This window comes from Muntiacus reevesi, chromosome 21, assembly GCF_963930625.1.
Source record: "Muntiacus reevesi chromosome 21, mMunRee1.1, whole genome shotgun sequence".
Taxonomy (NCBI): domain Eukaryota; kingdom Metazoa; phylum Chordata; class Mammalia; order Artiodactyla; family Cervidae; genus Muntiacus; species Muntiacus reevesi.
The window spans coordinates 3,250,215-3,277,923 of NC_089269.1; the positions used below are offsets into that span (position 1 = coordinate 3,250,215).

General features: G+C 37.4%; 1 protein-coding gene across 9 annotated transcripts in view; it reads right to left on the bottom strand.

Annotated features, from left to right (window-relative positions):
* Nucleotides 1–449: 449 nt before the first annotated feature.
* DZIP3 (DAZ interacting zinc finger protein 3) overlaps nucleotides 450–27,709 on the bottom strand; it is a 114,599-nt gene continuing 87,339 nt past the window's right edge. For 7 of the 9 annotated variants that reach the window (XR_010660221.1, XR_010660223.1, XR_010660226.1 and 4 more), the window contains 14 exons: nucleotides 26,045–26,137; nucleotides 25,791–25,918; nucleotides 23,899–23,967; nucleotides 21,364–21,460; nucleotides 19,822–19,925; nucleotides 17,983–18,070; nucleotides 15,642–15,743; nucleotides 11,649–11,774; nucleotides 9,517–9,656; nucleotides 8,001–8,121; nucleotides 7,068–7,211; nucleotides 6,887–6,982; nucleotides 764–3,186; nucleotides 450–614 (listed from right to left, as the gene is read on the bottom strand). Coding sequence is in view for 1 of the 9 variants with exons in the window: in XM_065913838.1 (XP_065769910.1) it covers nucleotides 3,076–3,186; nucleotides 6,887–6,982; nucleotides 7,068–7,211; nucleotides 8,001–8,121; nucleotides 9,517–9,656; nucleotides 11,649–11,774; nucleotides 15,642–15,743; nucleotides 17,983–18,070; nucleotides 19,822–19,925; nucleotides 21,364–21,460; nucleotides 23,899–23,967; nucleotides 25,791–25,918; nucleotides 26,045–26,137 (1,419 nt within the window). In the remaining 8 variants the exon portion in view is untranslated. Of the gene's footprint in view, nucleotides 3,187–6,886; nucleotides 6,983–7,067; nucleotides 7,212–8,000; nucleotides 8,122–9,516; nucleotides 9,657–11,648; nucleotides 11,775–15,641; nucleotides 15,744–17,982; nucleotides 18,071–19,821; nucleotides 19,926–21,363; nucleotides 21,461–23,898; nucleotides 23,968–25,790; nucleotides 25,919–26,044; nucleotides 26,138–27,709 lie in introns of all 9 variants that reach the window. The other 2 variants (XM_065913838.1, XR_010660222.1) reach the window with 2 other exon arrangements.

The following is a 27,709-nucleotide window of genomic DNA, read 5'->3' on the forward strand; positions in this document are numbered from 1 at the left end:
CCAATATCCTGCATTTGCACTGTCTTCTCATGATCGCTGCTTTTTATATCATATTTATGTGTGGATGGTTCCCTACTTGAGAGGCTGTGTGTGTGGATGGCTCTTACCTGAGAGGCTATGTGATAAGGGATTAAGGTATTTCAGGAGCATTTTATAAATGTAGAGGAGTTTTGCTAAATTTTGAATCTGGTAAAAAAAAAAAAAATTAACCATAAAATAAAATTAATCATCTGTACTAGGACACTGCTGAGAGTAAAGGGGAGCACTATTAATATGTCAAGACAACAGGCGTTAATTGGAACCATCTCAAGCAAACCCTGACGTCTGAGGGAAAAGTATACTGTATCACTATTATATATTTTTTTATGTATTCAATACCATGTTCATAGCCCAAAATAATCAGATGTACCATTTGTTTCATTTTATTTTGAAGTGTATTATTTAAAATAACATATGTGTATACAGTCAGTCCAGAACAGGGAGACCACTATGAGGAACTTAAAGAGAGAACACTCGCTAAGGCACAGAGATTTGTGTTTAAATCCTAGGACGCCACTTCACAGCTGTGACCTCAGACACAGTATACCCTCTTAGCTGAGCCTCAGTTTCATCGTCTGCAAAATAAAAAGGATAGTATCCACTTTAAAAGTTATTAGTGGATCACACAAAGTAACATTTGATCGAGGAAGGTGTCCCATAAAAGCTGGAAAATGTTATTATACACACGGACAATGAATATAAAGGAAAACACTGTAAGACGTACCTTGACAGCAGCTGCAGTGACGTGACATTACAGGAGGTGCACAGATTGTAAAGTAAATGTCACTCCTCGTCTCACTGAATTTCTGTGCAGTATGGTGTTCTAGATCCTTCAGCAGCCACAGGCATGACAGCAACCATTGTTTATAATGGAATGACTGCTACAGTTGTCTTTATTGTTAAACTTCAAAAGGAAAAAAGATCCCATTACCTTCAGCATCTGCAGAGTTGGACATGACATTCAAGAGCATGTTCCTACTACATTCTCGCTATGTATCAGCTACCCTGTTAAGTTCTCTGGCCCCATCTCTGGAGCTAAGAACAGCAGGTCAGCACCAATACAGCCTTGCAGCTTGAATTGATAGAGGAAACATGTGACTTACTGCGTATCAGGACTCTCTCAAGCATTAGGACTGGCTCAGCCACTATTTAACCGCATGGTCTAGGGCAAGCTGTTCCTGCAGAATGAGGCCACAGACTGGAGGATCATTAAAGACCCTATAAACTCTGACATTCTATGATTCTAAGATAGTCTTGATATTTTACAAGTATAGATGCCTGACTTCTTATATATTTTCCTACCCTTTCTCATAAGAGAAGATAAAATTTAAGCAGAATTAAAAAGAGATGTTTGAAAGAGATTTCAAGTAGTTTTAGGATACAGTTACAGCGATAAACAGAAATAAAATAATAGGCATTCAATTAAACATTTATTCTTTCCCACATGAAAGTGTATATGCAATTGTAAACATACACTAAAAGATGTTTTACAAGGTAATCTGCTATATGACCATGACCTTGAGGTGTTAGATGAGATAATTATTAAAGGTCCTGTAAGTTCTGAATTGTATAATTCTAGACTTTTTTGGGCACTTAACAAGTCTAGATAACTGCCTTCACTTTGGGGTATTTTCTTTCACATTTTCCAGTCTATTCTCGTTAGAGAAGAAAACAGCATACAATTTCAGAAATAGTAATTTTAAGTAGAGATTTAAAACAACGTCAAGATATATTTACAGTGAAATATACAGGTAAAATAGTTGCTGAGTCAGGAAACACTTATTCACAGAATGAATTTCGTTAATTTATGGAAAATAATATGAACAAAGTAACATTTCTCTTACCAGGTAACTGAATTCTTTTATTAATAATTTTGTAGCTAGAGACATGTACAACACAACATTTACACAGTACCAATTTCAAAATAGATTTTTGACCTCTAAGAATGAAAGTTCTCAGCGACAAGCTGTAAATGTGCCACTTGGCTCAGTGGGTGTCAACTCTGTCTTAAGAGACTAGACACAAACAGGAGACCACCCATGCGTGAGAAAGGGAAACTGGAAACTTCTAAGACTGAAAAAAAATCCTCCAAAACATAACTGATTAAGGTCCAACGAGCGTGTTTACAAATAAAGTTATTCAAATGAGCAAGTGACTTAATTTGCATACTAATTTTCTTACTGCCTCCTGATTTCTGATTTGGGGGGCTATTTATGGTGTGTCTACCATGCAAGACATGGAGAGCAGTCAGAGCCATCAGGCATGGGCACAGTGTATGCTGGTAAATCCTTAATAACCAGCTCTTGGGGGGAAGGGAAAAAAAGCCCTTATCTATAGCATTCACCAATTTCTGTGGTGTAAAATACTCCCACTATACCAGATTGGAAGCTAACAACAGTTTGAATAACTGTTTCACAAAATTCCTGAAACTAGGAATCATCTCTCACAAACCAGTACAGTATATAAGCCAGCTCCAAGACATCAGTGGCTGGTCCTCACCCTCAAGTAGCTCATATCTATTCACAGGTACATATTTTAGAGAAGAGGAAAGAATGGGGAAGATAGTGATAAAATATAAATAAATAACATATATTTTACAAGTAATTTTAAAAGTTAAAAGGAACACTAAAATCTGAGGAATTTTCTTACTCTTGTTTACATTTAGTTCAGGAAATTAAAGTGTAGCATATTCAGGAGAAAGTAAAGGATGAGAGGAATAAGGAAAAGAGAAGACATTCTAAGATACATGTTAACAGTAATCACGTTTAAGTTAGAAGAAAATATTTACTAAAATAAGGGCAAATCTAATGTAACTTTCAAAATTTTATCTTCTTTAAACCGTTTCAGTTCAGTTCACAGTCCTGAAGATTTGTCCTCTCCTCTTTGGCTGCAGCTTTGATGAGATCAACTAGCTTATTTTGAATAATACTGAAGAACATACTGCTTCATATCACTCACACTATCAGCTCAAATAAATGGAAAACTAAATTCTGGAGTCTGAAAGTTGAACTTCCTTTGCATAGTCACCCTGCTGAATCAGATCTTGGGCAAGTGCTGGCTGGGGTGACCTGGAAATTCTTCTGGTAGCAAAACGTGGAGTCTGCAGGTTGGGCAGGTCCCCTGTTGCATCAACCAAGGTCTAATGCACTAAGGAGCAAAAAGATTCATGTCAGTCACTCAGATTTAGCCTAGCAGAGGCAGGTGTTACTCTATACATCAGGATTGCCAACCAATATGTCTTCTGATGGACCTTAGAGCCTTATTTGGTGGATTGCCATGAAAACTGGAGAAGGAAATGGCAACCCACTCCAGTATTCTTGCCTGGAAAATCACATGGACGGAGGAGTCTGGTAGGCTATAGTCCTTGGGGTCGCAAAGAGTCGGACATGACTGAATGACTTCACTTTCACTTTCTTTCATGAAAACTGCTTGCAGGCAAGGCACTTTGTCCATGGTTTGCTGAGCAACATAGCTGGTAACAGGACAACACCTTTCGGCCAGTTTATTCTAATAAGTTCCTTTCTCCAACCCCAATCTTCAGATAGACTAGCACATTTTCCTAACAAGGAGGTTGGGGAAACCTGCTACATTTTTTTCTATTTACTATCTATTATTCTAATTGATAATCTAGAAAAAGTCATATCTAAATATACAAACGTCACAAATATGTTGTATCAAGTACTTCAGGTGTTTGAAGTTAAAATCTTTAGATAATGGGTATACTTTTAAGATTGCCTTCCTTTGGTGATAATGGTAGTACTCTTTGGCTATGAACTATCTATTAAGTTATTTGCTTGAATACTGACTCTCCAAAAACAAATCATTTTACCTGAATGAATGATGGAGAGCCTAGCCAGATGAGAGAGTATTAAGAGTATGAAGAATGGGCAGTAGACATGAGGCCCATTAACTCTGTCCCTAGACAGCACCCTAAATGAATTACTTGCTTTCTATTCAATGAGCAGTGGCAAAGGATAAGATAAGTTTCTGAAACATTTATTTTCTACATAGATCTTCAGGAAAATCAGACTGGATATGGAACAACAAACTGGTTCCAAATAGGAAAAGGAGTACATCAAGGCTGTATATTGTCACCCTGCTTATTTAACTTATATGCAGAGTACATCACGAGAAACGCTGGGCTGGAAGAAGCACAAGCTGGAATCAAGATTGTTGGGAGAAATATCAATAACCTCAGATATGCAGATGACACCACTCTTATGGCAGAAAGTAAAGAAGAACTAAAGAGCCTCTTGATGAAAGTGAAAGAGGAGAGTGAAAAAGTGGGCTTAAAGCTCAACATTCAGAAAACTAAGATCATGGCATCTGGCCCCATCACTTCATGGCAAATAGATGGGGAAACAGTGAGAGACTTTATTTTTTTGGCTCCAAAATTATTGCAGATGGTGATTGCAGCCATGAAATTAAAAGACGCTTACTCCTTAGAAGGAAAGTTATGACCAACCTAGACAGCATATTAAGAAGCAGAGACATTACTTTGCCAACAAAGGTCCGTCTAGTCAAGGCTATGGTTTTTCCAGTAGTCATGTATGGATGTGAGAGTTGGGAGTGTAAAGAAAGCTGAGTGAAGGAGAATTAATGCTTTTGAACTGTGGTGTTGGAGAAGACTCTTGTGAGTCCCTTGGACTGCAAGGAGATCCAACCAGTCCATCCTAAAGGAGATCAGTCCTGGGTGTCCATTGGAAGGACTGATGTTGAAGCTGAAACTCCAACACTTTGGCCACCTGATGCAAAGAGCTGACTCATTGGAAAAGACCCTGATGCTGGGAAAGATTGAAGGCGGGAGGAGAAGGGAACAACAGAGGATGAGATGGCTGGATGGCATCACCGACTCAATGGACATGAGTTTGGGTAAACTCCAGGAGTTTGTGATGGACAGGGAGGCCTGGTGTGCTGCAGTTCATGGGGTCGCAAAGAGTTGGACATGACTGAGCGACTGAACTGAAGTATCTATCTGGAGATCATTTAGGATTAGTCACTCTGTGCATATCTCTTAACAGAGCAGATGAAAAATATAGCTCTGTACCAGGTCTCACACTGTCTTTGAAATGATGTTTTACAGATATGGCTTGAATAAGGTGGCTATTGTTCACTTCCCTGAGAAGCCTTTCTTGTGTAAGATTACCTTCTCTTGTGTCATGTTGCACTCCCACAACAGCAGACTCAGATCATAAACCATATATCAATAGCACTTGCAGAGCAACAACATCAGAAGTTAATCTATGTTGCTAATCTATAAATGCCAAGAATTAACAAAAGATGTGCCATCCTCACATTTTCCTAACATCAAAATTAAACTATAAATGAGATGAAAAGACAACATTCAGAATGGGAGAAAATATTTGCAAATGAAGCAACTGACAAGGGATTAATCTGCACAATGTACAAACAGCTCATGTTTGTACAAACAGCAATATAAAAATAAAGCAGCCCAATCAAAAAATGGGTGGAAGATTTAAATAGATGCTTTTCCAAAGAAGATACACAGATGGTCAAGAGGTATATGAAAAGATGCTCAATATCACTAATTATCACAGAAATGCAAATCAAAACTATAGTGATGTATCTATCACCTCACACCAGTCAGAACAGTCATCATCAAAAAAACTACAAACAATAAATGCTGGAGAGGGTGTGGAGAAATGGGAACCCTCTTGCACTGTTGGTGGGAATAAAAACTGATATAGCCACTATGGAGGATAGCATGGTGATTTCTTAAAAGTACTAGGAAAAAAAACTACTATATGTCCCAGCAGTTCCATTCCTGGCATATACCTGAAGAAAACCATAATTTCAAAAGATACATGCACCCGAATGCTTATTGCAGCACCATTTACAATAGCCAAGACATGGACACAACCTCGATGCCCCATCAACAGAGGAATGGATAAAGATGTGGTACATGCGTACAGTGGGATATTTCTCAGCCACAGAAAGGAATGAAACTGCGCTATCTGCAGAGACAGGGATGGACCCAGAGACTGTCACACAAGTCAAGGAAGTCAGAAAGAGAAAAACAAGTATCGTCTATTAATGCATATATGTGGAATCTAGAAAAATGGTACATATGAGTCTATTTGCAAAGCAGAGATAGAGACACGGACATAGAGAACAAACGTATGGGCCCCAAGGGGGGAGGCAGGGTGGGCTGAACTGGGAGAGTGGGGGTGAAATACACACATTACCATGTATGAAACAGATAACTAATGAGGACCTACTGTACGGCACAGGGAACTCTACTCAATGCTCTGTGGTGACCTAAACGGGAAGGGAATCCCAAAAAGAGGAGAAGTATGTAAAGCTGATTCAAAGACGTACAGCAGAAATTAGCATAACATTGTAAGGCAACTATACTTCAATAAAAATTAACAACAAAACAAAAAACTCAAGCCTTAGCATCTTCAAAAGCAAATACGGAAGCCTGGACAGGCTGTTAAGGTAATTCTCATGTGTTGTAACAGCACTTGGTCATCATTAGGTGTTAAAAAAGAGCACTATTTAGAACAAGTCAAGGTGAATTGTCACTTTGCTAAACTGTCAACTGTCATGTCAATCAACATTCCTTCCAGTTCTGTTCACCAAAGGAAATGCCACTCTGCCCATTAAATTTCATCATGGTCCCCTTCTCCTGGTAGGTATATCAAGACCTGAGAAAACAATGCAATCCATGGCTAGGTATGGGGAAACACATCAACTCTATCCACTATGTGAATATCCAGTGAAATTCATGACACAGTGGATGATCATATGTGTATATGATTTCAAGAAATGTAGCATGAATTTCACTTAATTGATTAATGGCAAAATATTAAACAGATAAGTTTACCTGAGCATGGAATTTATGTGCACAAGGCAAAACTGAGAGGTTATCTGGAGAGAGAGTCTCATGACAGATCACACAAGGCTCTTCTTCCTCATCATCCTAGGGAAAACATACATAAGGTTAAATTCAGCTCATTCTCTCTCCTAAATGTAAATGTATTTAGAATCAACAGTCTCAGTCTCACCAAATGGTTGGCTCCTTCCTGTGTCACAGAGCCTTGCGAACCGAGGGACCTCCGGGTTGGTTCTGAGGGCTGGGCAGCATTAGCCTGTGGTGGAGTATGGCTAGGTGAAACACAATTACCATTTGGTGCTGGTTTTCCTTGACTCTGAAAATAAGAATATCATACTTATTATTTTTTTAGAACTGCATAAGACAGGAAGAACTGACAGACTACTATAGAGTAGGCTACAGTGGAATTTAGCAAAAGGGGAAATCAACCTTGAATATTCATTGGAAGGACTGATGCTGAAGCTGAGGATCTAACACTTTGGCCACCTGATGTAAAGAGCTAACTTACTGGAAAAACTCCTGTTGCTGGTAAAGACTGAGGGCAGGAGAAGGGGGTGCACAGAGGATGAGATGGTTGGATGGCATCGCTGATTCAATGGACAAGAGTTTGAGCAAACTCTGGGAGATAGTGAAGGACAGGGAAGCCTGGTGTGCTGCAGTCCATGGGGTCACAAAGAGTCGGACACAATTGAGCAACTGAACAACAACAAAAAGGTTAGTAATCAGGCTCATGAGAAATCTTGAAGCAATTGCTGGCAATATTACTTATAGATTAAGAACCAGGTAAAAACAAAAGTAACTCTAGGTGCTCTTTTAATTAAAATAAGTCTTTGCAGAAAATTAGAAAAAAAAAGTTTCCTTTTTGAAATATTCAAAATAACCTAAATTTCAAAAGGCTCAGTTTTATTCTAGAATGATCAGGTGGTGTTTCCAACGCCATTTGTCAAGTTTAATTGTTTAATGTTAATATATGATTTAATATGATTATAATTGATTTCCTGATCATGTTATGGAGATAATTAGTACAGCTAACTAAAGATAAGGGTCAGGAGATACAGTTTTACTTTTTGTTTTCTGTTGTTTAGTTGCTTTTCTTTTTTTTTACCTGAGATCTCTTGGGGTCAATAAATTGGGAAATCTTGTGAACAATTTCATCAAATGTCAGTCCAGATAAGGACTTCCCATGAGTATCCTTCAATTTCCGTACGAAATCTGTAAGCTCTTTTCTGGAAAAGATCAAGGAAAGAGTAGTGGTCATTTTCCTACTGCCTTGAAGATGTGCCCTCCAAAGGAGATATAACTCCTATCGTAGGATAATATCCACCATACAGACGTGACCCTTTGGATCTCTGATCTAAAAACGTGATCATGGGTCCATCTGCATTTATCTTAAACCAGAATGAAAATTCCTACTAATGTGCTCATTAAGGATGCTTAATGTGTTCATGATTGATAAAGTTTAGCATTTATTTTCTTCCCCCAATGAGATTTTAACTGTTTATGTGAAAATGAAGCTTGCTATCTAAATACTTATTTATGTTCTGATCCTCTTTATGTTGTACTTCTCAATGTTCTCTTACTCGAGAGAGACTAAAATACTTCTTTACAATTATGTTACTATCAGTCTCTATCATTGTGCTATCAATTCTACTTTTATAAAATTCATAAACAGAAAATAAAGATTTAACAGAAAAGGAAGGCAAAGACTAAAAGACACATTATGTGATAAAGAAACCTAGGAGTATTTTAATCAACATGCTATTTTTCAATTCCCATGGCCCACTGACCCAAAGTCTGCATACACATTTTGGTAGGACAGGGTAGGATGATAAAATATTTTTCTCAAATGAAATGTCATGTCACCAGCCTTATAAAACTATCTTTGATTTACTATTTATTTTCTATAAATATTTTTTACCACAACTATATTAAAATTGTATTTTCATTTTCTATTCACCATTACGTTTACAAAACCATAATATAACCATGAAACATAATAGTATATACTGTTAAATAAAAGCATTGGTCTTCAAATGAAAATGCTGGTGAAAACTAGAATTATTCATTTGATACAAGATTAAAGATACTTCATTTCTGGAGAAATAGAATTAAATAGTTTTCTGCGAAAGTCAGGACTGTGAAAAGCACAGTAAAATAATGATTTCTTGCATTTAACTGTGTTCCTTAACAAAGAAACCATAAGAACCCTCAATAAATTAAGGAAATCTGATTATGTTTGCGCTTATATAGCATACAATTAACTTAAAATTCACTTTGGAAATAGGTTATTAAGATAATTATTGTAGCTAGTGGCATTAAAACTGGATAGGTTTATAACTAGTTGTACTTTCATTAAACAAGCAAACCTAAATTCAAAAGTTCATTCCCTCGTGACTTAAAACTAATAATTTTCATGGAGAGGTTTAGCATTTATACTGAAAACTATCCCTTCTTAATGAACGTCATTTTCCTTACCAAGGTAACGGTTAGGAAATGCCTGTACCTTCTGTGTGTTGGAGGGGGGTGGGTGGGTATTGTTTCTCTGAAATGTTTCATTGCATAATTATGGCTATGGAAACTGTAGTATGGTCTGTTCACAACACTAAGGGAGACCACGCTACCTGGTCTGCTGTGGAAAGGCAGTTTTCAGCCTCTCCGTAACCTTCTCCCAATCCATCACGAGGGGGTCACGTCCTAGACTTGCACTGGGGGGCAGAGCTTCTCCCACAGGAGCTGGCAGTGTCCAGGCTATCCTAGTCATCTGGAAGAAGCACAGTCATGTCATCCGCTTCAGTTACGGGGAAGCAGAGTTCCACGTCAACATGACATCTCCACGCCTCAGGAAAAGGGTACAATAAAGAGGAATACTGACGTGCATTCTCCCTGTTTACAAGTTTTCTTCCTTAACCAGCACAACAGTATTTCTAATTATTTATATATGTTTACCTTTATTTTTAAAATGGCACATACTAGTCTCAGTAATTACAAACATAAACAGAAATACAGTGTGTATTTCTGATAGCAACCTAGTTTGGTAATAGGGGAATAAGTAAATAAACTGTAGCATATCTAATCAAGTCCTTAAAAATAGATCTATATGTCTGAGCATGAGAGATATCCATAATATACGTAATTTTAAAAAAGTCTATGGCACAGCTTTATGGTAGAACTCGTATTAAAATATTTTTCAAATGTGTATGCATAGAAAAAGGACTGTAAGATATAAAATAACCCATAAACTGATTATTTTCTAGGATTCAACAGGGTAGTTTTGCTTTCTACTGTATATATTATATATTTTGTATATACTATGTGTATTATATTTTTCTGATTATAAAAGTAATTAATAAAATTACTAATAATAAATATCTAATAAGATAAAATTATTCATCATAAAAAGCAAATAATAAAGTTTACTTTTCAAACAACTAAGTAAAGATGAGAATACTGCTGAAATATCTGTCAATGTCCCAAACGTCACACAGGTGGTATATGGAAGCTGAGTGACAACTCAGAGCCCTGAATCATCAGACAAAAATGTCCCCGTATTTTATGAGAGTTCTTTCCTAGAACCATTAAGTTTCTAATTAATTGATATCAATGTGTGAATATTGTTAAGTGCTTTATCTGGTTATTAGGATAATTATAAACAAAGTACCTTCTATCTAAGATTACAGATTATTTTAAAATGTATGGTTACTACTTATGAAAAATTAGCAACTACTAACAGCCACTGAAATTACTCATACAAAGCCTAGTAAGTCAGAGAAAGAGCAGAATATCCCCAGAAATCTGAGTTTGCCTCAGTGTCCAAGCTTTTTCAGAGGAATCAGAAACTAATCCTATTCGAAGGCTGAGGTACTTTAAAATTTTACAGATCCTCATAGAATGTTGCAGGAGCAAAACACATCGGCAACACTGTAATATCAAGGTGATTAAAAAAAATGTGTTGCTTAGTAAACATGTTAAAGCTTAGACACATATTTGCTTGTAGAGAGGCCTCTATACAAGTAAGTAAATCTATTTGACTATACATTTCAAAGGGAGTCTGTCAGCAATATACAGGTAGAGAATAAACCTCAATTCACTAGAATGCAGTTATGACAAACTCAAAATTAGAGAATTTTTCATTAATTATATTAAACATCAATCTTCTGTGAGGTTTTTTAATAAAAAGTATACCTTGACCAAGATTACAACTAATAATCCTAATCATTTTAAACTTCTCTCCTGCTTCTTCAGGTTCTGATAAAGCTTACCTGGCTCTTTGTAACTAGGAGAATTTGTAACTTTGCAGTATAACATGTTTCAGGGTGGTACTATTTATATTACCTGTTTATAGATAAACACTGTCCTACAATACACACATATGTATCTATGTATGCAAACTTTTTCTTTTGTTTTGTGGCATAATGGAACTTGGCTTCTTTGCTTTTCAACCTATCCAACAACCATGCTAAATATAAACTATCTTTTAAAATTATCAATCTCACCCTGTCTGTTTTAGAAGCAAAACTAAGAATTCTCTACTATAATATCAGATTTATCTTTGTATCTAAAAACTAAACTACTATTACTTAATGAAATAGTTAATATACATAATGCACTTAACACAGTGCCTCATGGACATATTCATTCAATTATCATCATTATTTACTTTATTAAACAAATCAACAAAGAGGAGACATTCATTCTGGGAGTCCACTGTGACAGTGGACTAGTTAATGTCTGTTCTACCAAGAGGGTTTTGTACCAAGGGAGATCTAGATTGACCAGTTGCAGAGACGATTCCAGAACAGACGGCAGGCATTTGAGGAACAGTGAGTATGGGTCTAAAGAAAGATTCTTTCACAATGGGTCTTCCCAAGAACTGCTGCATCTAAAATAGAAAAGATAGAAAATAAAAACAAACCCCCCACATGATTATGTAGTCAATAATATGAACTCATTGAGCAATGAATTTTGGCGGGGGAAGAAAACTGATTTGAATCTAGATACAAAATATATTAGAAGCAGTGCTGTTATAACACTAGCTAAATAGATGAATATCTGAAAAAAGCAGGGAGTAGTAAAATACACTTAAGAGCACAGAGAGAGAAGAGAACTCAATTCTAGCCCTACTTTCTTTCCATCTCGCTGGGTGGCCTTGGATACCAAGTTAATAACCCATAAAGCAAGAGTTGAGGTTAGAGGATCTGAAAGTTCTCTGCCAAATGGGATAACGCAAAGGACTGTACAAAGCAGTCCCTCGGTGAGTACTCTCCACACTGATAAATACTGACACTCAGAAATTCACTAAAGACTCAGTCGTCTACATAAAACACTGCTTGTGCTCTTATGTACTGAAAGGACCTTTTACCACCTGGTGGAGTTCTAAACTTATGTTTAGTTTCCAGGATACTAGAAAGCTAAAACGGGGTGGGCCAGGGGGACAAGCCCTCCTGCAGTGACTCGTGGACATGCCTGTGGGTGATACTGAGCTTCCCAGGGATTCGTAGAAAGCTAGCCCTTCTTAGCACCGACCAATGGGATGGCTACCTTATCACCTGGACTACAAACGAGCACACGCTTATGGGACATCTACTGTGTGCCAGGTCTAGCACTGGCACAAAGCAGAAGCTCACCTATTCGTTGAATTAAAAAATGAACATCAGGATCGCTCTTAAGTAACGAGACTGAAACCAGAAGGTGACAATTATGGGGAACTTTATAATGGAGACAAGAATGACATTTGATTCCTAACATCACTAAACGAGAGACACTGTGTCTTCTAATGTGCATATACTTCATCACCTATAAGGTACTCTTGCTAAAAATACTGAACCTGATTCTAATTTAACCCTCTAGACCTATGATCAGTTTATAGGAAATAGCAGAACATGTATAATGACATTATAAGGATGTAATCAGTTACATCAATAATATAGGGAATTAGTTTTTCAACGAATAAATGACGTGAATAAGAGAGAGGGTTTTGGGTAGCTGTTACAATTTTAAAGAAAAATAATCAGCCAAATGAAATTATAAACCTTGTTTGGATTGTTTTTTTTTAAAATAAGTTTTTTTTTTAAAGTAATGGTAATTATAACCAAATTGGAAGTATTGTTAACCTAGTTAAGAAAAGGACATTTTTGAAACAATTGGGGAAATATGAATTGTAATATCAGATATAAAAACTATAATTTTCTTAGAATGGTGGTGTGATTATAGCCAATAAGAGTAAGAGTCTTCATCTTTTAGGAATGCATACTAAAGTATATATGGATGAGATTATATGATATATAGAGTTTACTTTAAAATGTTCCAGTGGGGAGGAAGGAGGAAATAACATGAAACAAGATTAATAAAATGTTGATTATGATGTTGAAGATGGCTCTTGGGTTCACAGAGGTTCATCATTCTATTTTTATGTATGTTTCAATATATTTGTAATATAAAGTTCTTAAATAACAAATGGCGGTTCTGAATCAGTGGTCCTGCTCTTTTTGAGGACAATAATTACCTAATATTACTTTGAGAATTAGACAGCCAGGGCATAAAAATCAAAATATAATGAAACTTGTAAAAATATTGGGTTAAACTGCAAAGAGTACCCATTATTCCAGACTTCTCAGGTTAGACCACAATATTTATTTAAAGCCTGGTGATCATTCTTTACAATAATTTCAGAGAGACAGTGGTCTGTCTCTCTGTTAGTTAGTGATCAGATCATCCAGGACAACTTCTTGATTTGTCAATAGGAAAACCGAAGCTTGGGACAGCTGAGTTTCCCCAAACTAACACAGTCCTTCACAGTTAGGACCTGAACCCAGACCGCTACTGTATTCCCACTGTACAATACCGTCTCAGCTCATACTGAGAGAATGGCCACATCTCTAGCATGGGCGCTTTCCCACTATTCCGCTAATGCTCAGTGGTCACTAGCGCCTGCACTTTAACACATCAGTCAGCTCTGACCAAGCACAGCGGTGACTCTCGCTAGAAAGCCCCAAAGATACACATGTACCTCTTAAACGTTTGCAAAGGATGCTTATGGGTTTTACTGAGCCTAACTGCCAGTGAATTTTTGCCCTTGACCAAATCTGGAAAGCCACATCAGACATAAGCAAGTCTCTGAAAGGGTGAGGATGTAGAGGTCAAGGTCAGATAATGCTTGTCAGCCATGGTGTCACATATAGCTGTCGCAGACAGCTGATGCCAGCCTGATTCCAGAAAACTCCAAAGAACAACTCTGTATCTAGCTTCCAAGTCTCTGGAACCATTTTATGTTTAGTCATGGGAGAGTTTAACTACTATCTACAGGCAGCAGTTTCAAAACAGGCAGAAGGCAACAGGGTTTCTAGAAATCCTACTATGTTACTTCCCATAGAACTAAAGGGAATCTGGGATTTGTCATCTATGCAACACATCCCTTATCAGAAGAATTGGCAAGGATGTTGTTCAAAGCCTAGAATAAAAATATCCATAATACAAAGCTCCTGTAAAACTTGAACTAATCAAAAATATAAAAGGCAACCCTCTCATTCTAAACTAAAGCCCATGCGTATCATAGAATACTTTCTCAGCTCTAAATTCTGCTTTTGAAACACAGTGTAACTCCACACAATTTACATATTAATAATTTTTAAGTTCTTTGATATACTGAACTAGTATTTGTAGAAATAACATTTTCAGAGTTCTATTACAAGCAGAAATGCTAATGTCAAAAGTGATCTACCCCTAAATATATCACAGCTTTTTTTTTTCTTATCCTCAGATCTGTTATCATAATATAAAAGCTATCATCGAGTGGTTCTGTTCCTAAAGGTCTTTTGGAAAGCTGCATGAGTTTATTGGGCTAAGGTACTATGCTTCACTTTTTTCACTTTTCCCCCCACTATGTTTCCCAGAAGGCTAACATATACAGTATGGCATAGAGATTAGTTTGTCTGATGAAGACCCATTTATCCCTAGCCACAGTCAGGGAAGGGACCTAAATGAAAGCTGTCTTTGATGTTAAAAGGTAAGAATAGAAGATAAAAGTTCAGGAAACACAGTCTGAAGTGGAAGTGGAGGCGTGAAGTCCAGCCTGATAGGGTATTATGCTGAGAGGGTTCAGTAGTCTAGTGGTAATTTGAGGGCATTTGGGAATTCTGAGCATTCATCAGTTTCCTCCCACCATGTAAATGTGGTTGACAGGATGAATGAGCATACATTACCTCTTTAGATATCAAACGCATTACTAAAATCCAATGATACAACCTATCTCTTGGCCTCACTGAGCCAACAAACTAGTCATACCATCTGTAGATGATACAACAGGAATGGACGTAATTACAAGTGACAGACACACGTGCCCTATCCATTTTGAAGACACGTGAACGCATGCTTATTCAGTGTTGTACAGTTTTCACCATTTTATCAAGATGAGGATGGAGACTGTTCAAAATCGTATGCAACTGATTCTTGAACAACACAGGTCTGAGCTGTGTGGGTCCACTTATCTGCCTATTTTTTTCAACAAATATAGTCCTTGTATTTTCATTTTATAGATCTTTAAATGTGGAGAAAGTGTACATTTGATTCATGGAATCAAAAAACTAGGGTTTGAGTCTTGATTCTATCCAGACTGTTTCAGCTTTGTGCTCTTGGGTAGTCATTTACCAAACTCATTGTTTTCGAGTAGAGCAGCACCCAGATTCCTGACTGCATGGGGGGCTGGCACCCCCACCCCTTGTGTTGTTCAAGAGTCAACTGTATTTCTTACCAGTATCTCAGGACTGGGAGGCGGTGGAGGAAGCTGGATCGGAGGTAATGTACTCAAGGCAAACCCTTGCTTCACCTTGCTGATTTGTTCATTGTATTGTGTCTAATAGAAGAAGAGAAACAATATTTTACAGCAAAATCAACTTCAAAGGAATAGCACATGGAAATACTTTATGTAGTTTTGAATAGCACAACACAGGTTAGTGATTCCCAATCTAGTATGCCAGAAATACTATAAAAATAATTTTTGACATAAAACAACTCTATACACCACTCTCCATAAATGTAAACACTAATAGTTGTGTCTTCAATAGTGTCTATTGAGGGACAAGGTACAATGACACATAATTCACAGATCTCTGTGATAATTCCTCAGTGTTTCCATAATTTTGAGCCCCCAAATGGTAATCACTAATTAAAGTAAACAATGTCTAAAGATCAAGAAGATGTAAATAATACACTAGCTGATCAATATGGGGAAAAAGTATTGTAATAGCTTAACTACTTGTAAATGTTCATTTTAGAAATGAAAAGGAAGGTTTAGAAAAAAGTTATTAAATGTCCACATTTTTTTATCTTAAAAGTTATACCTTTAATTTTCTCTAGTTCCTCACATAGCTTTGTTTTTTTCCTCTTGGATTTTGCCAAAAGTAAGACTCCCAACCTTGAAGTTTAAAAACGTACTTTCTAGATTATTGGCATTGTCCCCATTTTGCTTTCCATATTACTTTGTAAACAACCCACAAGAGTGGAAAGAAAAAGTCTTAAAACATAAACTTTCAAATACAGGACATGTTCTTAGAAGAAAACAATGATAGAGAACAAAGGGCAGATCTTTTGAGTACAAAACTTTTAATAAACCCAATAAAAGTGCTAAGCATCACTAAAAGCTGAGGATGAAAGAATCCAGGAAAGAAACAGGGAAGCCCACCAAGGACAAAGCCAGACAAGTAGATAGGGCTTTGAGGCAATTCTTTATAACCGAATGTCACTGTTTTCCTGGCAGTATTGTGGAATCACAAAACAATCAACATTATATATTAACTTTAAGATATAAATGTGAAATTATTCTAAAAACAAATGAATAAACTAATAAATATTCAGTGGTTTACCTTTTCACAGATTACCTTTAGCACAGTTCTAACTCTATTACATGAATAACTTAAGAGTTTATTACTTTGCATTAGGGAGTAATTATTACTACATAAAAAGTTTAACATTAAAAACTAATACAGGTATTCTTGGCCTTCCTTTTAATTCTATAAACACATAATTACTCAGATAAAAGTTAAAACATTCACTTATGATTGGAGCACAGTTAGCTTTGGAATTCTAGGAAAATTAAGTGTGAGGCAGAATTTTTGCATGTACCACTTACTAAACCAAGAACCTGAAAGAAGATATGTTAGAGTTAGGATGAGATCTACAACCAACTACATGGAAGTAATCAAACCTCAAAAAGGGATACTTTAATAACTGCAATGAAAAAACATGTTTTCCTTAAATTTCTGTTGTCATTCAGTCACGTCCAACTCTTTGTGACTGCACGAACTGCAGCATGCCAGGCTCCTCTGTCCTTCATAATCTCCCAGAGTTTGCTCAAACTCACGTCCATTGAGTCGGTGATGCCATCCAACCATCTCGTCCTCTGTCGTACCCTTCACCCCCTGCCCTCAATCTTTCCAGCATCAGGGTCTTTTCCAATGAGTAGACTCTTCAAAACAGGTAGCCAAAATATTGGAACTTCAGCTTCAGTATCAGTCTTTCCAATGAACATTCAGCATTGATTTCCTTTAGAATTGACTGATTTGCTCTCCTTGATGTCCAAGTGACTCTCAAGAGTCTTCTCCAGCACCACAGTTCGAAAGCATCAATTCTTCAGTGCTCAGCCTTTTTTACGGCCCAGCTCTCACATCCGTACAAGGCTACTGGAAAAATCGTAACTTTGACTATTTGGACCTTTGTTAGCAAAGTGATGTCTCTGCTTTTTAATACACTGTCCAGGGCTTCCCTCATAGTTCAGTCAGTAAAGAATCTGCCTGCAATGCAGGAGACCCAGGTTAGATTTCTGGGTCCAGAAGATCCCCTGGAGAAGGACATGACAACCCACCCCAGTATTCTTGCCTGGAGAATCCCACGGACAGAGCTGGCAAGTTACTGTCCATGAGGTCACAAGCAAGCTACTGTCCATGAGGTCACAAGAGTCAGACATGACTTTCTGACTAAACCACCACCAGGTTTGTCATAGCTCTTCTTCCAATTGTTTTTAATATTAGATTTTTTTTTAAGCGTATACCATCTACACCATTGAGTCAATTTACTCTAAATACTTGATGACTTACCCTGAGGAAGGCAATCTTGTTTCTAACATCTGTCACAATGGCATTCCAACTGTCTACAGCAGCCTTTAACTGAAGTGATTTTAGGTTGCTGGTACAAAAATGGAAACATAAGAGAAAGTTCTTTGTATATGTCACTTAGATTTCCCAAAGTTTCTATTATGTTCTCTAATATTTATGTAAATAAAACAACAACAAAATTACCTCTATCACCAGTTGCCTCAAATGCAAAGAAAGTTTATGAAAGGATTTGTTATTTAAAGTTTTAAGAAAAGACTAGGAAACAAAGACAAATTTCTTTTTTAAACAGTGGATATAACCTCTGCTTCCAGAACACTAAGTTTTTTTCTATCTTGGCAATATTTTTTAGGACATACTATAAACCTTTGTACAGGAACCCCTCGACTGAAGAGGGCAGGCAAAGAAGACCAAGTAGGGAAATTGCCCTAGCCACCTAGTTTGGTTTCCCAGGTGGTAAAGAGCCCGCCTGCCAATGCAGAAGATGTAAGAGACGCAGGTTCGATCCCTGGGTCGGGAAGATCCCCTGGAGGAGGGGACGGCAACCCACACCAGTATTCTTGCCTGGAGAGTCCCATGGACAGAGAAGCCAGGCGGGCCACAGGGCAGAGTCATGGGACACAACTGAAGTGAACCGGCACTCACATGTGCATCAGTGCACAAGCAATCTCAAAGATGCTGACTCATCCTGGAAGCAGGTTTCGGACCATTTTCACATTAACCTGACATCACAGGGCCATGGTTGGCCTATAAGCCTGTCTTGTAAATTAGAAAAAGATATTCCCTACAAAAAGGTAAATCACAAAGTACCTCCTTTGCAAGGATGAATTATGGATTGCTGTCTCTATAAAATGTATAAATTGCACAGACACAGCAGCTCTGCCAAGCAGCCCACCAAATGGCTTAAGTAAACAGTTTTAAGGTCTTTAGGGTCTGGTGTCTCTAGAAGAGAGATTTCATGTGGCCTTTCAGAAGCTTCTATCTGTTGTAACATCCCCACCCCAGAATCACCTAGCACAACAACTTTAAAAGAGCCTAACAAGTTATCACCGAGACCATCTCATACAAAGAAGCTTGACAATATTCTAATTTATAGAGCATCTCTTCCCCCTTGAGGAAGCAAAGGCAGATTGATCACTTACAACAGTGCTTTCCTGACCTGAACGTACATCAGCATATACTAGGAATCTTGTTAAACATCAGAGATTCTGATTCTTCAGAACTGAAGAATAATGACGATTATATTAAAATAATAATCACTAAAAACAGTGATGCATTGGTCCCAGAGATTTTTAACTCAATTAATTCCTTAAGTGTAAAGGTATACCTGGTAAAATTACAAATTGAAGAATCCCATGCAACCTGCCCAAAATTTGAAAACCATTCATTTGTAGCACAGTAGCAAACTGCCTTTAACACAGTTTTAGGTATTAATGCTGACTTTCCCTCAGCGTATTTTTCCAAAGGCATTTAAAAGCAAGCAGTAACAGAAAAGAATTAGAAAGTTTTCCGGTTGGAATCCACCTTGCTTTGTGAAGACCTGGTCTTTATGCCTGTCTCTGGCCGAGACTTCTGATCTGCTTCATTGTGGAGGAAGGGGATCTGCTGGCAGCTGTTACTGCACTTAATAGACTGCTCCGTGCTACACAGGAGCAACAGAGTAAAAGCTCAAGTGATTGAATGACATTGGAGGTTTAAAAAAATGGCTTCCTCATTCCAAAGATTCTGATGTCATATATGTAAAACACAACACAGATTATGTCCGACCTTGGAGCCGCCTGTGAGATCTCAGAGCTCAAGCACATCAAGGAAGTGGGAGGTTACCTTGCTGCCATGTGAGTCGCCCTGGCAAGCTGGCCGAGGCATTCCTTTTCAGTCTGCTCTAGGTGCAGCAAACCAAAATCTCTACGACACTGTAGGAAATACACCTACAGAATTGTGAGAGAAAGAGAAAGAAGTGAAAGGTGCCCTTACAGAAGAACACATTTTTCTTCAAACATTTCAAGTAAATTTAAAGCTATTTTAAAAAATCTCTTCTAATAGCAACTGAGCTTCTTTCCTAACCATAACACATTAAAGCTCTCTGTTCAATCCTGAAGTTCTACTATTTTTATTCAAAAGTTACATGGTTGGTAAACATTTTAGAACATTAGTTTTCAAAGTTGCATATGCAATGGAATCATCTCAGAAACTTTAAAAAATGGTGCTTTGGTTCCAGAGATTCTAATGTAATTGATTCTAGGTGCAGCCTGGTAAATGGGTTTTTAAAAGCTCTCAGATTATGCAGCAAAGTTTAAGAACACTCAAAAGAAGTCCTGCTATTTGATTTTTTTTTTAATTGATGAAGGAATAAGAAAACAATGAGACCATATAGGACTGTGCTGCCCAAATGCGGCTTGGAGGTCATCTAGTCTGATGTCGCAAATGACCATATTGACGCATGGCCATTTGGCCCTTGTTTTTTTCTATGGATCACTCAATATTCACTGAAAGTAGCTTACTATACTCTTGGACAGCATTAAGTGTTTCTAAAATTAATAATTAAAGTAGAAACTTTCCAATTAAAAGCAGTGAAAAAGTGTACAAACTTGAGTTCTTAAGGTAATCTGAGGTTGTTTTCTTTCCCCAGTTAAATTTAATATCCAATACATCACTCTCCAGGGATTTTCGGCGCAGATATCAACCCTTGATTGTTGAGCTCTGGGTTTCAGAGTACTCTGTTAAAAATAGACCTTACCCATGACAAAGGTGAGAAGGTTTGTGATGATTTTAATGTCAATGAGCTGTCCAAAAATTTGAATTTTATTGTACATCAAGATTGGTTATCTACAAATAAAAATTACACACATACATAAAATCACATTTCTTTTGAGAAATCCTAGCTGTGGTGTTCAAAAATAACTTAGGAGGACTGGATGACTTTCTAGGGGAAGAGGTAAGTTAGTTTTTGACTGGAATGTATGGTGTGTGTGTGTGGTTTTGAAATATTTATACATTTAAACAGTAAAGAAAGGATTTATTATAGCAGCAGTGAAATATTATTCTTAGACATTTGGCTCAGTCACCTAGTTTAATGAGAATTTTCCAAGATCAGTATGCTATATTTACTGAAGCAAACCAACTTCTTGGGAGTCATTTGGGGGAAAACAACATAAGATCATCAACCTTCAAGTAAACATACAAAATGCCAATGAGTCAAAAAAAAAAAAAAAAAAAGCACAAGAGTTTGAACTGCATTTTTCTGGCTGGTCCTAAGATGTCTTAATTCTGTTTATTCAAAAAACAATCTTTTCAAAATTCTTTAGCATACTAGTACACAAGTAAAACTTCCCTCCCCAACTCCATCTCTCTCTCTCTTTTTTTTACCTCAGCTGTTAAAGCCCTGCTAGTTTCTGCATTCAGTTTGTTTAAGTATGTTTTAATCGTGCTTTCCAGATTATGCTTCTCCATTTCCCACTGAGATCTGAAATACATGATAATTAAAGAGTCAGTAACATTGCCGCAGGTCAGACTCTCCCACCTCCCTCGGGAGGCGCACAGACACAAGCATTCAGTGAACAGAGACCGGCGTCCTGAAAAGCGGGCGGCACGTGGAAGCAGGAAGAGACGCTGCCCAGGCCTCAGGGTTATCCTTTACTGCCGCAGTGCGGCGGGTTCAAGGCTGTCAGTACAGAGGTTATGAGTTAAAACTTGACTCTGAAGTCAAGCTGTCTGAAGATGACTCTGACCTTCACAACTTGTTAAGTGTGAAACCAGGAAGAAGTTACTTCTCTATACCTCAGTTTACTCACATAGAAAAATGGAGAAAACTATATTACTTACCTCAAAGAGTTGTCGTGAGACATTCATTCAGATAATATATATAAAGTACTTGCATCTGGCACATATTAAGTACTAAGTAAGTATAAGCTATTATTAACAAAGTTTACATCAAATAAAGTTTCTACAAGCCTTTTTACGTTATAACGATAGCAACCACCCCTGTAATAAAGCTACATCACTGTATTAAAATATTTTACTGGTTATCTCAGTGCTCATATTCAGTACCTCAGAATGAAAACAATTCCTATAGGGTGAGAAAGAGAGGAGGAGATGCTGATAAGGATATTATTTATGAAGGACATTATGGAAAATGGCTACCTATGAGGTTTCTCTTTTTCCTAACCCGTTTCAACTTCCTACACTTGAGCCCCGGAACTCTAGACCATACATACCAAATTATGTTCCCAATGAAAGCATTTAATTGGACATATAGCATTGTAATAGGAATTTTTTCACAAGGCTTTCCTCAATGTTTTATTATTAGAAATATCTGGATGCTAGAATACCTAACAATACCTGACAAACATTTATAAGAAGCTTGATAAAACAATATGTTGTTAATATCCATTAAGGCCAGAGTATTTTGAGGGGGAAAATTATAAAATATGGAAAGAGTCAACAAAAATGAATTATTATGCCATTGAATTCTGTGAAAATTTTGCCTATGAGAGAAAAAAATAAATTGGATTTCATCAAAATTAACTGTGCTTCAAAGGACATCATCAAGGAAGTAAAAACACAACCCACAGAATGGAAGAAAATATTTGAAAATCATGTATTTGAAAATATTTAAAAATCTGACAAGGAACCTGTATCCAAAATATACAAAGAACTCTTAAAAGTCAATAGTTTAAAAAGCGAAAGTGAAAGTCAGTCACACGGTCATGTCCGACTCTGCAATCCCACGGACTGGAGCCTGCCTGGCTCCTCTGTCCACGGAATTCTCCAGGAAAGAGTACTGAGTGGGTTGCCATTTTCTTCTCCAGGGGATCTCCCTGACTCAGAGATCGAACCCGGGTCTCCTGCATTGCAGGCAGATTCTTTACCAACTTAGCTACTAGGGAAGCCCAGCAAAAGAGAAACAATCTGATATTAAAAATATTCAAAGGAAGTAAAGGGACATTTCGCCAAGCAGATACACAAATAGACAGAAAGCACATGAAAAGATAATTATTAGGAAAATGCAAATAAAACCCACAAAGATACATACCACTTCACAAATACTATGATGGGTGAAACCAAAACAGATAACCTAAGTACTGGTGAGAATGTAGAGAATCAAAATACTCACATGGCTGGTGGGATTGTAAAATGGTACAGTCACTTAGGAGACAGTTTGGCAGCTCCTCCAAAAGTTAAACACAGAGCTTACCGCATGTCTTAGCGAGTCTACTCTTAGGTATATACCCAAGAGAACTAAAAGCGTATATCCACACAAAAATTTGTATACACATATTCTTAACAAAAAAAAAAACACAAGTATTTGTAACAGCATTACTGATAATAGTCAAAAACTGGAAACAAACAAAATGTTCATCAACTGATGAAAAATGTGGTATATCCATATAATGGAATATTATTTGTCCATAAAAAAGGAATGAGTACTGAAACCTGCTACAATATGGATGAACCTTGAAAACATCATGTTACGTGAAAGAAATTAATCACAAGAGGCCATGTGTTATATGACTCCATTTATATGAAATGTCCAGACCAAAAAAAAAAAAAAAAGACTAGTGCTTCCCAGAAGCTGGGGGAAAAGAGAATCAGTGATTTCTAATGGATCCAGAGTTTCTTTTGAGGGTGATAAGAATGTCCTGGAATTGGATAGTGGTGATGGTTATAATCCTCTGTGAATATACTAAAAACCAAGTAATTGTATACTTTAACAGGGTGAATCTTATTCTATATGAATTAGATCTCAAAACAACAATTATAAAAAAAATATACGAATCAGAACAAAACCTAGCCGGTTTCATAAAGCAGTCACAGACAGCAGTCATGACTGCAATAAAGAGAGGGGAACTCACAAGCCCTAGTCTCTGGCAGGAGTCTGCTGTAGGGCCAGCTGTTTGTTACCTTTTCATAGAAAGTTGCTCTTTAAGGTTCTTGATTTCATTATCTTTAGCATGGCTCTGACGCTGTAATCTAAGGAGAAAGAATGCCATAAGATGTTAGAAATCAGTTGTCATGAACAGTCAGAACAACTCTGTTTGTAGCTGAGGAGGGACCGAGCATGTCCATCTCTTGTCGGAGGGCAGCACCTGTGTCTGGGGTGGTGTGGGGTTGCTGGGGTCTGGCTGGAGTGAACGTCTAGTGCCAGGAAGGTTCCATGTTATTCTGTCTTCCTTTCCCTCATCATTTGGTTAAAGGGAACAGACTTTTCTTGGTGCTTTAGTGCCCCCCTCCCCTGGGCTTACTAGCAATTCCATGTTGGAGGTTTCTGCAGGGCCTTGTCTAATATACATGGAAGGCAATAAGAAAAATCACTCTCACATCATTCTTCAGGTTCCAAGGTTTCTAGACAGTCATCTTTCTTCTTCTATCTTTCAGAGTCTTCCTATGTTCGTTGGGCTCTATCCAGGGTGTTATAGTTTTAAGGAGGATTTGCAAGTCAAGAAGCTACTATGTGTTGGTGAAGTGGTGGTCCCTCTATTATATGTAATTTTAATCCTCTCATATTAACCTATATTTTCCACAAGCTCACAGTTAATATCTGATATGTCTTGGCATCTTTTACATGTCCTTACATAATTGTTTGCACACCGTGGGAACCTGATAAATGTTTGATGTCCTCACACAATGAACACACAAGCTAGAATTTTTCATGAGAATACTTGATTAGAGAATCTGATGGACTCAGCCTTTTATAACTGGCTGCTTACGCTGGACAAGGTACCAGAACTGAAGAGGAATATCTCAGATAGTGAAGGAGAAAAGCAGCTGCATGGATGGCATTGCTTTTCTGATCTCTGATGCTGGGTAACATGTTCACGGGTTGGTCATTATCTTCCGGGCTAAAAGACGAAGTTTGGAATCCTGAAGTGTGGTTTCTTAAGTGATGTCAGCCAGCTTAGTTTCAGGTCCACAAACCTCAAAGTGTCTGTAAGTGACATCATGTTGCCAGAGGTATGGCATCCTGTTCTTGCTTAAAACCCCTTCAGGTTGAATGATAAGTTATGTGGGAGAAAATTTAAGACCAAAATCTGTGTCAAGTATTTTTCCAATTTTCCAGTTGGTGTCATGGGTCCCTTACACCCAGGTACTCCCTAGAACCCATGTTCCTTATTAGCAGTCTAGCCACTGCAGTGGATTTCAAATCGGACATCATGAATGACTGGTATTTTGTGGTATCACTGTTTTATCAAAATATGTTACAAATTATACTACTATTTCACCCGATAGTGGTTTGAGGCAGTGGCTAGATTATAAAGAATGGAGCAGGATACTAACTTTCCATATTAAATCAGAATTTTTAGTCTTAGGCATTTAACACGTAAGATTGTAGGAGATATGAGATTGATAGGGGAGAAAAGATTCTCCAGGAATTTGATTTGTTTTCAATATCTTGTGCTTAAAACACAAATACTCTCAGAAACCAACATTAAAAAGTATAAAAGTGAGCCAGTGATGTCTGAGGAATGTAATTCTTATATGCTATAAACTAGCCAATCATTAGTCATATTTTTACAAATGAGAGTCATGACCTGAAAGTTAATTATTGCTCTCATGTTATTGCTCTCTCTCTATTATCTTCACACTTATTCAGCCAATATGTGAAAAGCGTGACATAGAGTGAGCAGTTGCTTATTTCTCAATGCAGCTGGCAAGGCACGCATGCAGTGGAGTTTTAAGCAGGTGCGGTCCTTGCGGTTGGGAGCTCCTAATGTGCAGTCACAGTGCCACCCAGTGGCTACACAGGGATTATCTTTTAACACAGGATTTTCTTCTATCAACAAATGTGCACTTACTTGGACATCTTACTGATTCCAAAAGCCACTTGTTGGTTAAGAGATTCGATGATTTTATCTTTCTTTTTAATCTGCATTTGGTTTTCTTGCCACCACAAAGTCACTGTTTTTAGTTGTCTTTTGAAATCCTGATTAATGAAAAATATTATTTCAATGAATTTTGTTTAAGTCTTCAGAAATTTAAAGAAAAAAATTGGAGTCTTCATCACAAACTATCTCTAACATGCCTCAGATCTAAGGGCAGAAGTACTCACTTCACACTGGCAGTGCAGTTCACAAAGCCGCCGCCGTCGAGCGAGCTCCTCCTCTGTTCCTCCATGCTCTGCAGTGACCTTGTTGGTTGGGCCCTATTGAGCAAATGAAATACGAATGCTTCAGTTTTCTCTCCAAAAAAGCAGTTAGGGGGCTTCCAGCACGGGTGGCTCAGTGGTAAAGAACCCACCTACCAAAGTAGGTGCCACGGGTTCAGTCCCTCTCCTGGAAGACCCTACACATGGTGGAGCAGCTAAGCCTCTGTGCCAGCTGCGGAGCCTGCGCTCCACAGCCAGAGAAGCCGCCGCAGGGAGAAGCACGCACCCGCCACAACTACAGAGAGACCCTCGCAGCAACGAAGACCCAGCACACACAAAATAAATAAGTAACTTAAAAAAAAAGCGCTTAATATGACAGCTATTTAAAGGAAAAGCACTACTATTTTTGTTATTTAGTGAGTATTTAAGTTGCTAACTCATGCATTATAGCTTTCAATGCAAACATCATTCTCTGATTAATTTAAGTAAATCAACCTCTCTCCAATTACAGCACTCACTGAACAATACCAGAGTTACTACCAGCAGTCTACTGCTGCTACTACTGGATAAGGTTATCTGCAAGATCACCTTTTTTAAAGTTTTTTTCGTAATGCTTTTGTTGTCACAAGATCATATGGCCTAGGTACTCGATATTCCTGTTTTAGAGATGATAAAACTAGGTAACTTGCCCAAGGTCACACAGTAAGTGAAAGAGCCAGAATTCTAACTCAGGCAATCTTGATTGCTCAAGTACCTAATTAGTACCTTAGAAATTATCACCTTAGATTAATGTTTAATTTCTCCACTGGATTATAAACACTATCGTCACGGGGACCATATCTTGGCATACCTCTTGACACAACGTAGGTGCTAAGTGCCTTTTAAATAAATGAATGAATAAACATTTTTCAAAATGTATGTGACATTTTGATTCTGTCTTTGAGTTCTCATAGCTGTTGAATGAAAACTAAAGACCCCACATTTAAACTTTAGTGTGACATCCAAAGCCTAGAATATGTCATTTCAGTTAAACTTTATGTATTTTAATTGGAAAGGAGACAGAAAGATATGACAATCATACTAATGTACTATCAGTCAGAGAATCATTTGCACTGTTTCCTTAGACAATCAATATTATTGATATTATATACTATATTATACTTAAACCCTGGAACAGGTTATCATAAAATTATCACAGTATAAAATTCTCATGGGTAGTAAATCCTGTGGTTTTTCAAAAAAAAAAAAAAAACACCTTTCACAGTTTTGTCCAACTGCTCTATTGAGCACATAGAATATGTTCATGTGCACCTTCATATATGCATGTCATCCCCAGTACTGACTACTAACAGGAAAGGAACCCAAAAAAGTGCTGTTATTCATATTTTTGTAGATATTTCATTGTAACAGCCAAGTTTAATTATCTAAAAAATGAGAGTAGCTTTGTTTTATAAAGCTATTTTCCTAATGAAATTTAATCCAATGAGATTATGCTAAGGTATTTTTCTTCCTTGTGTTATTTGAAAACTCTTTATAAGGTATGCATTTGTAACCAACTCTGCCCAATGCTTAAAGCCAGGAAATGGTTTGAGGACTAAAGTGAAGAGTCTCTGGCTCCTAGAGCTCTTT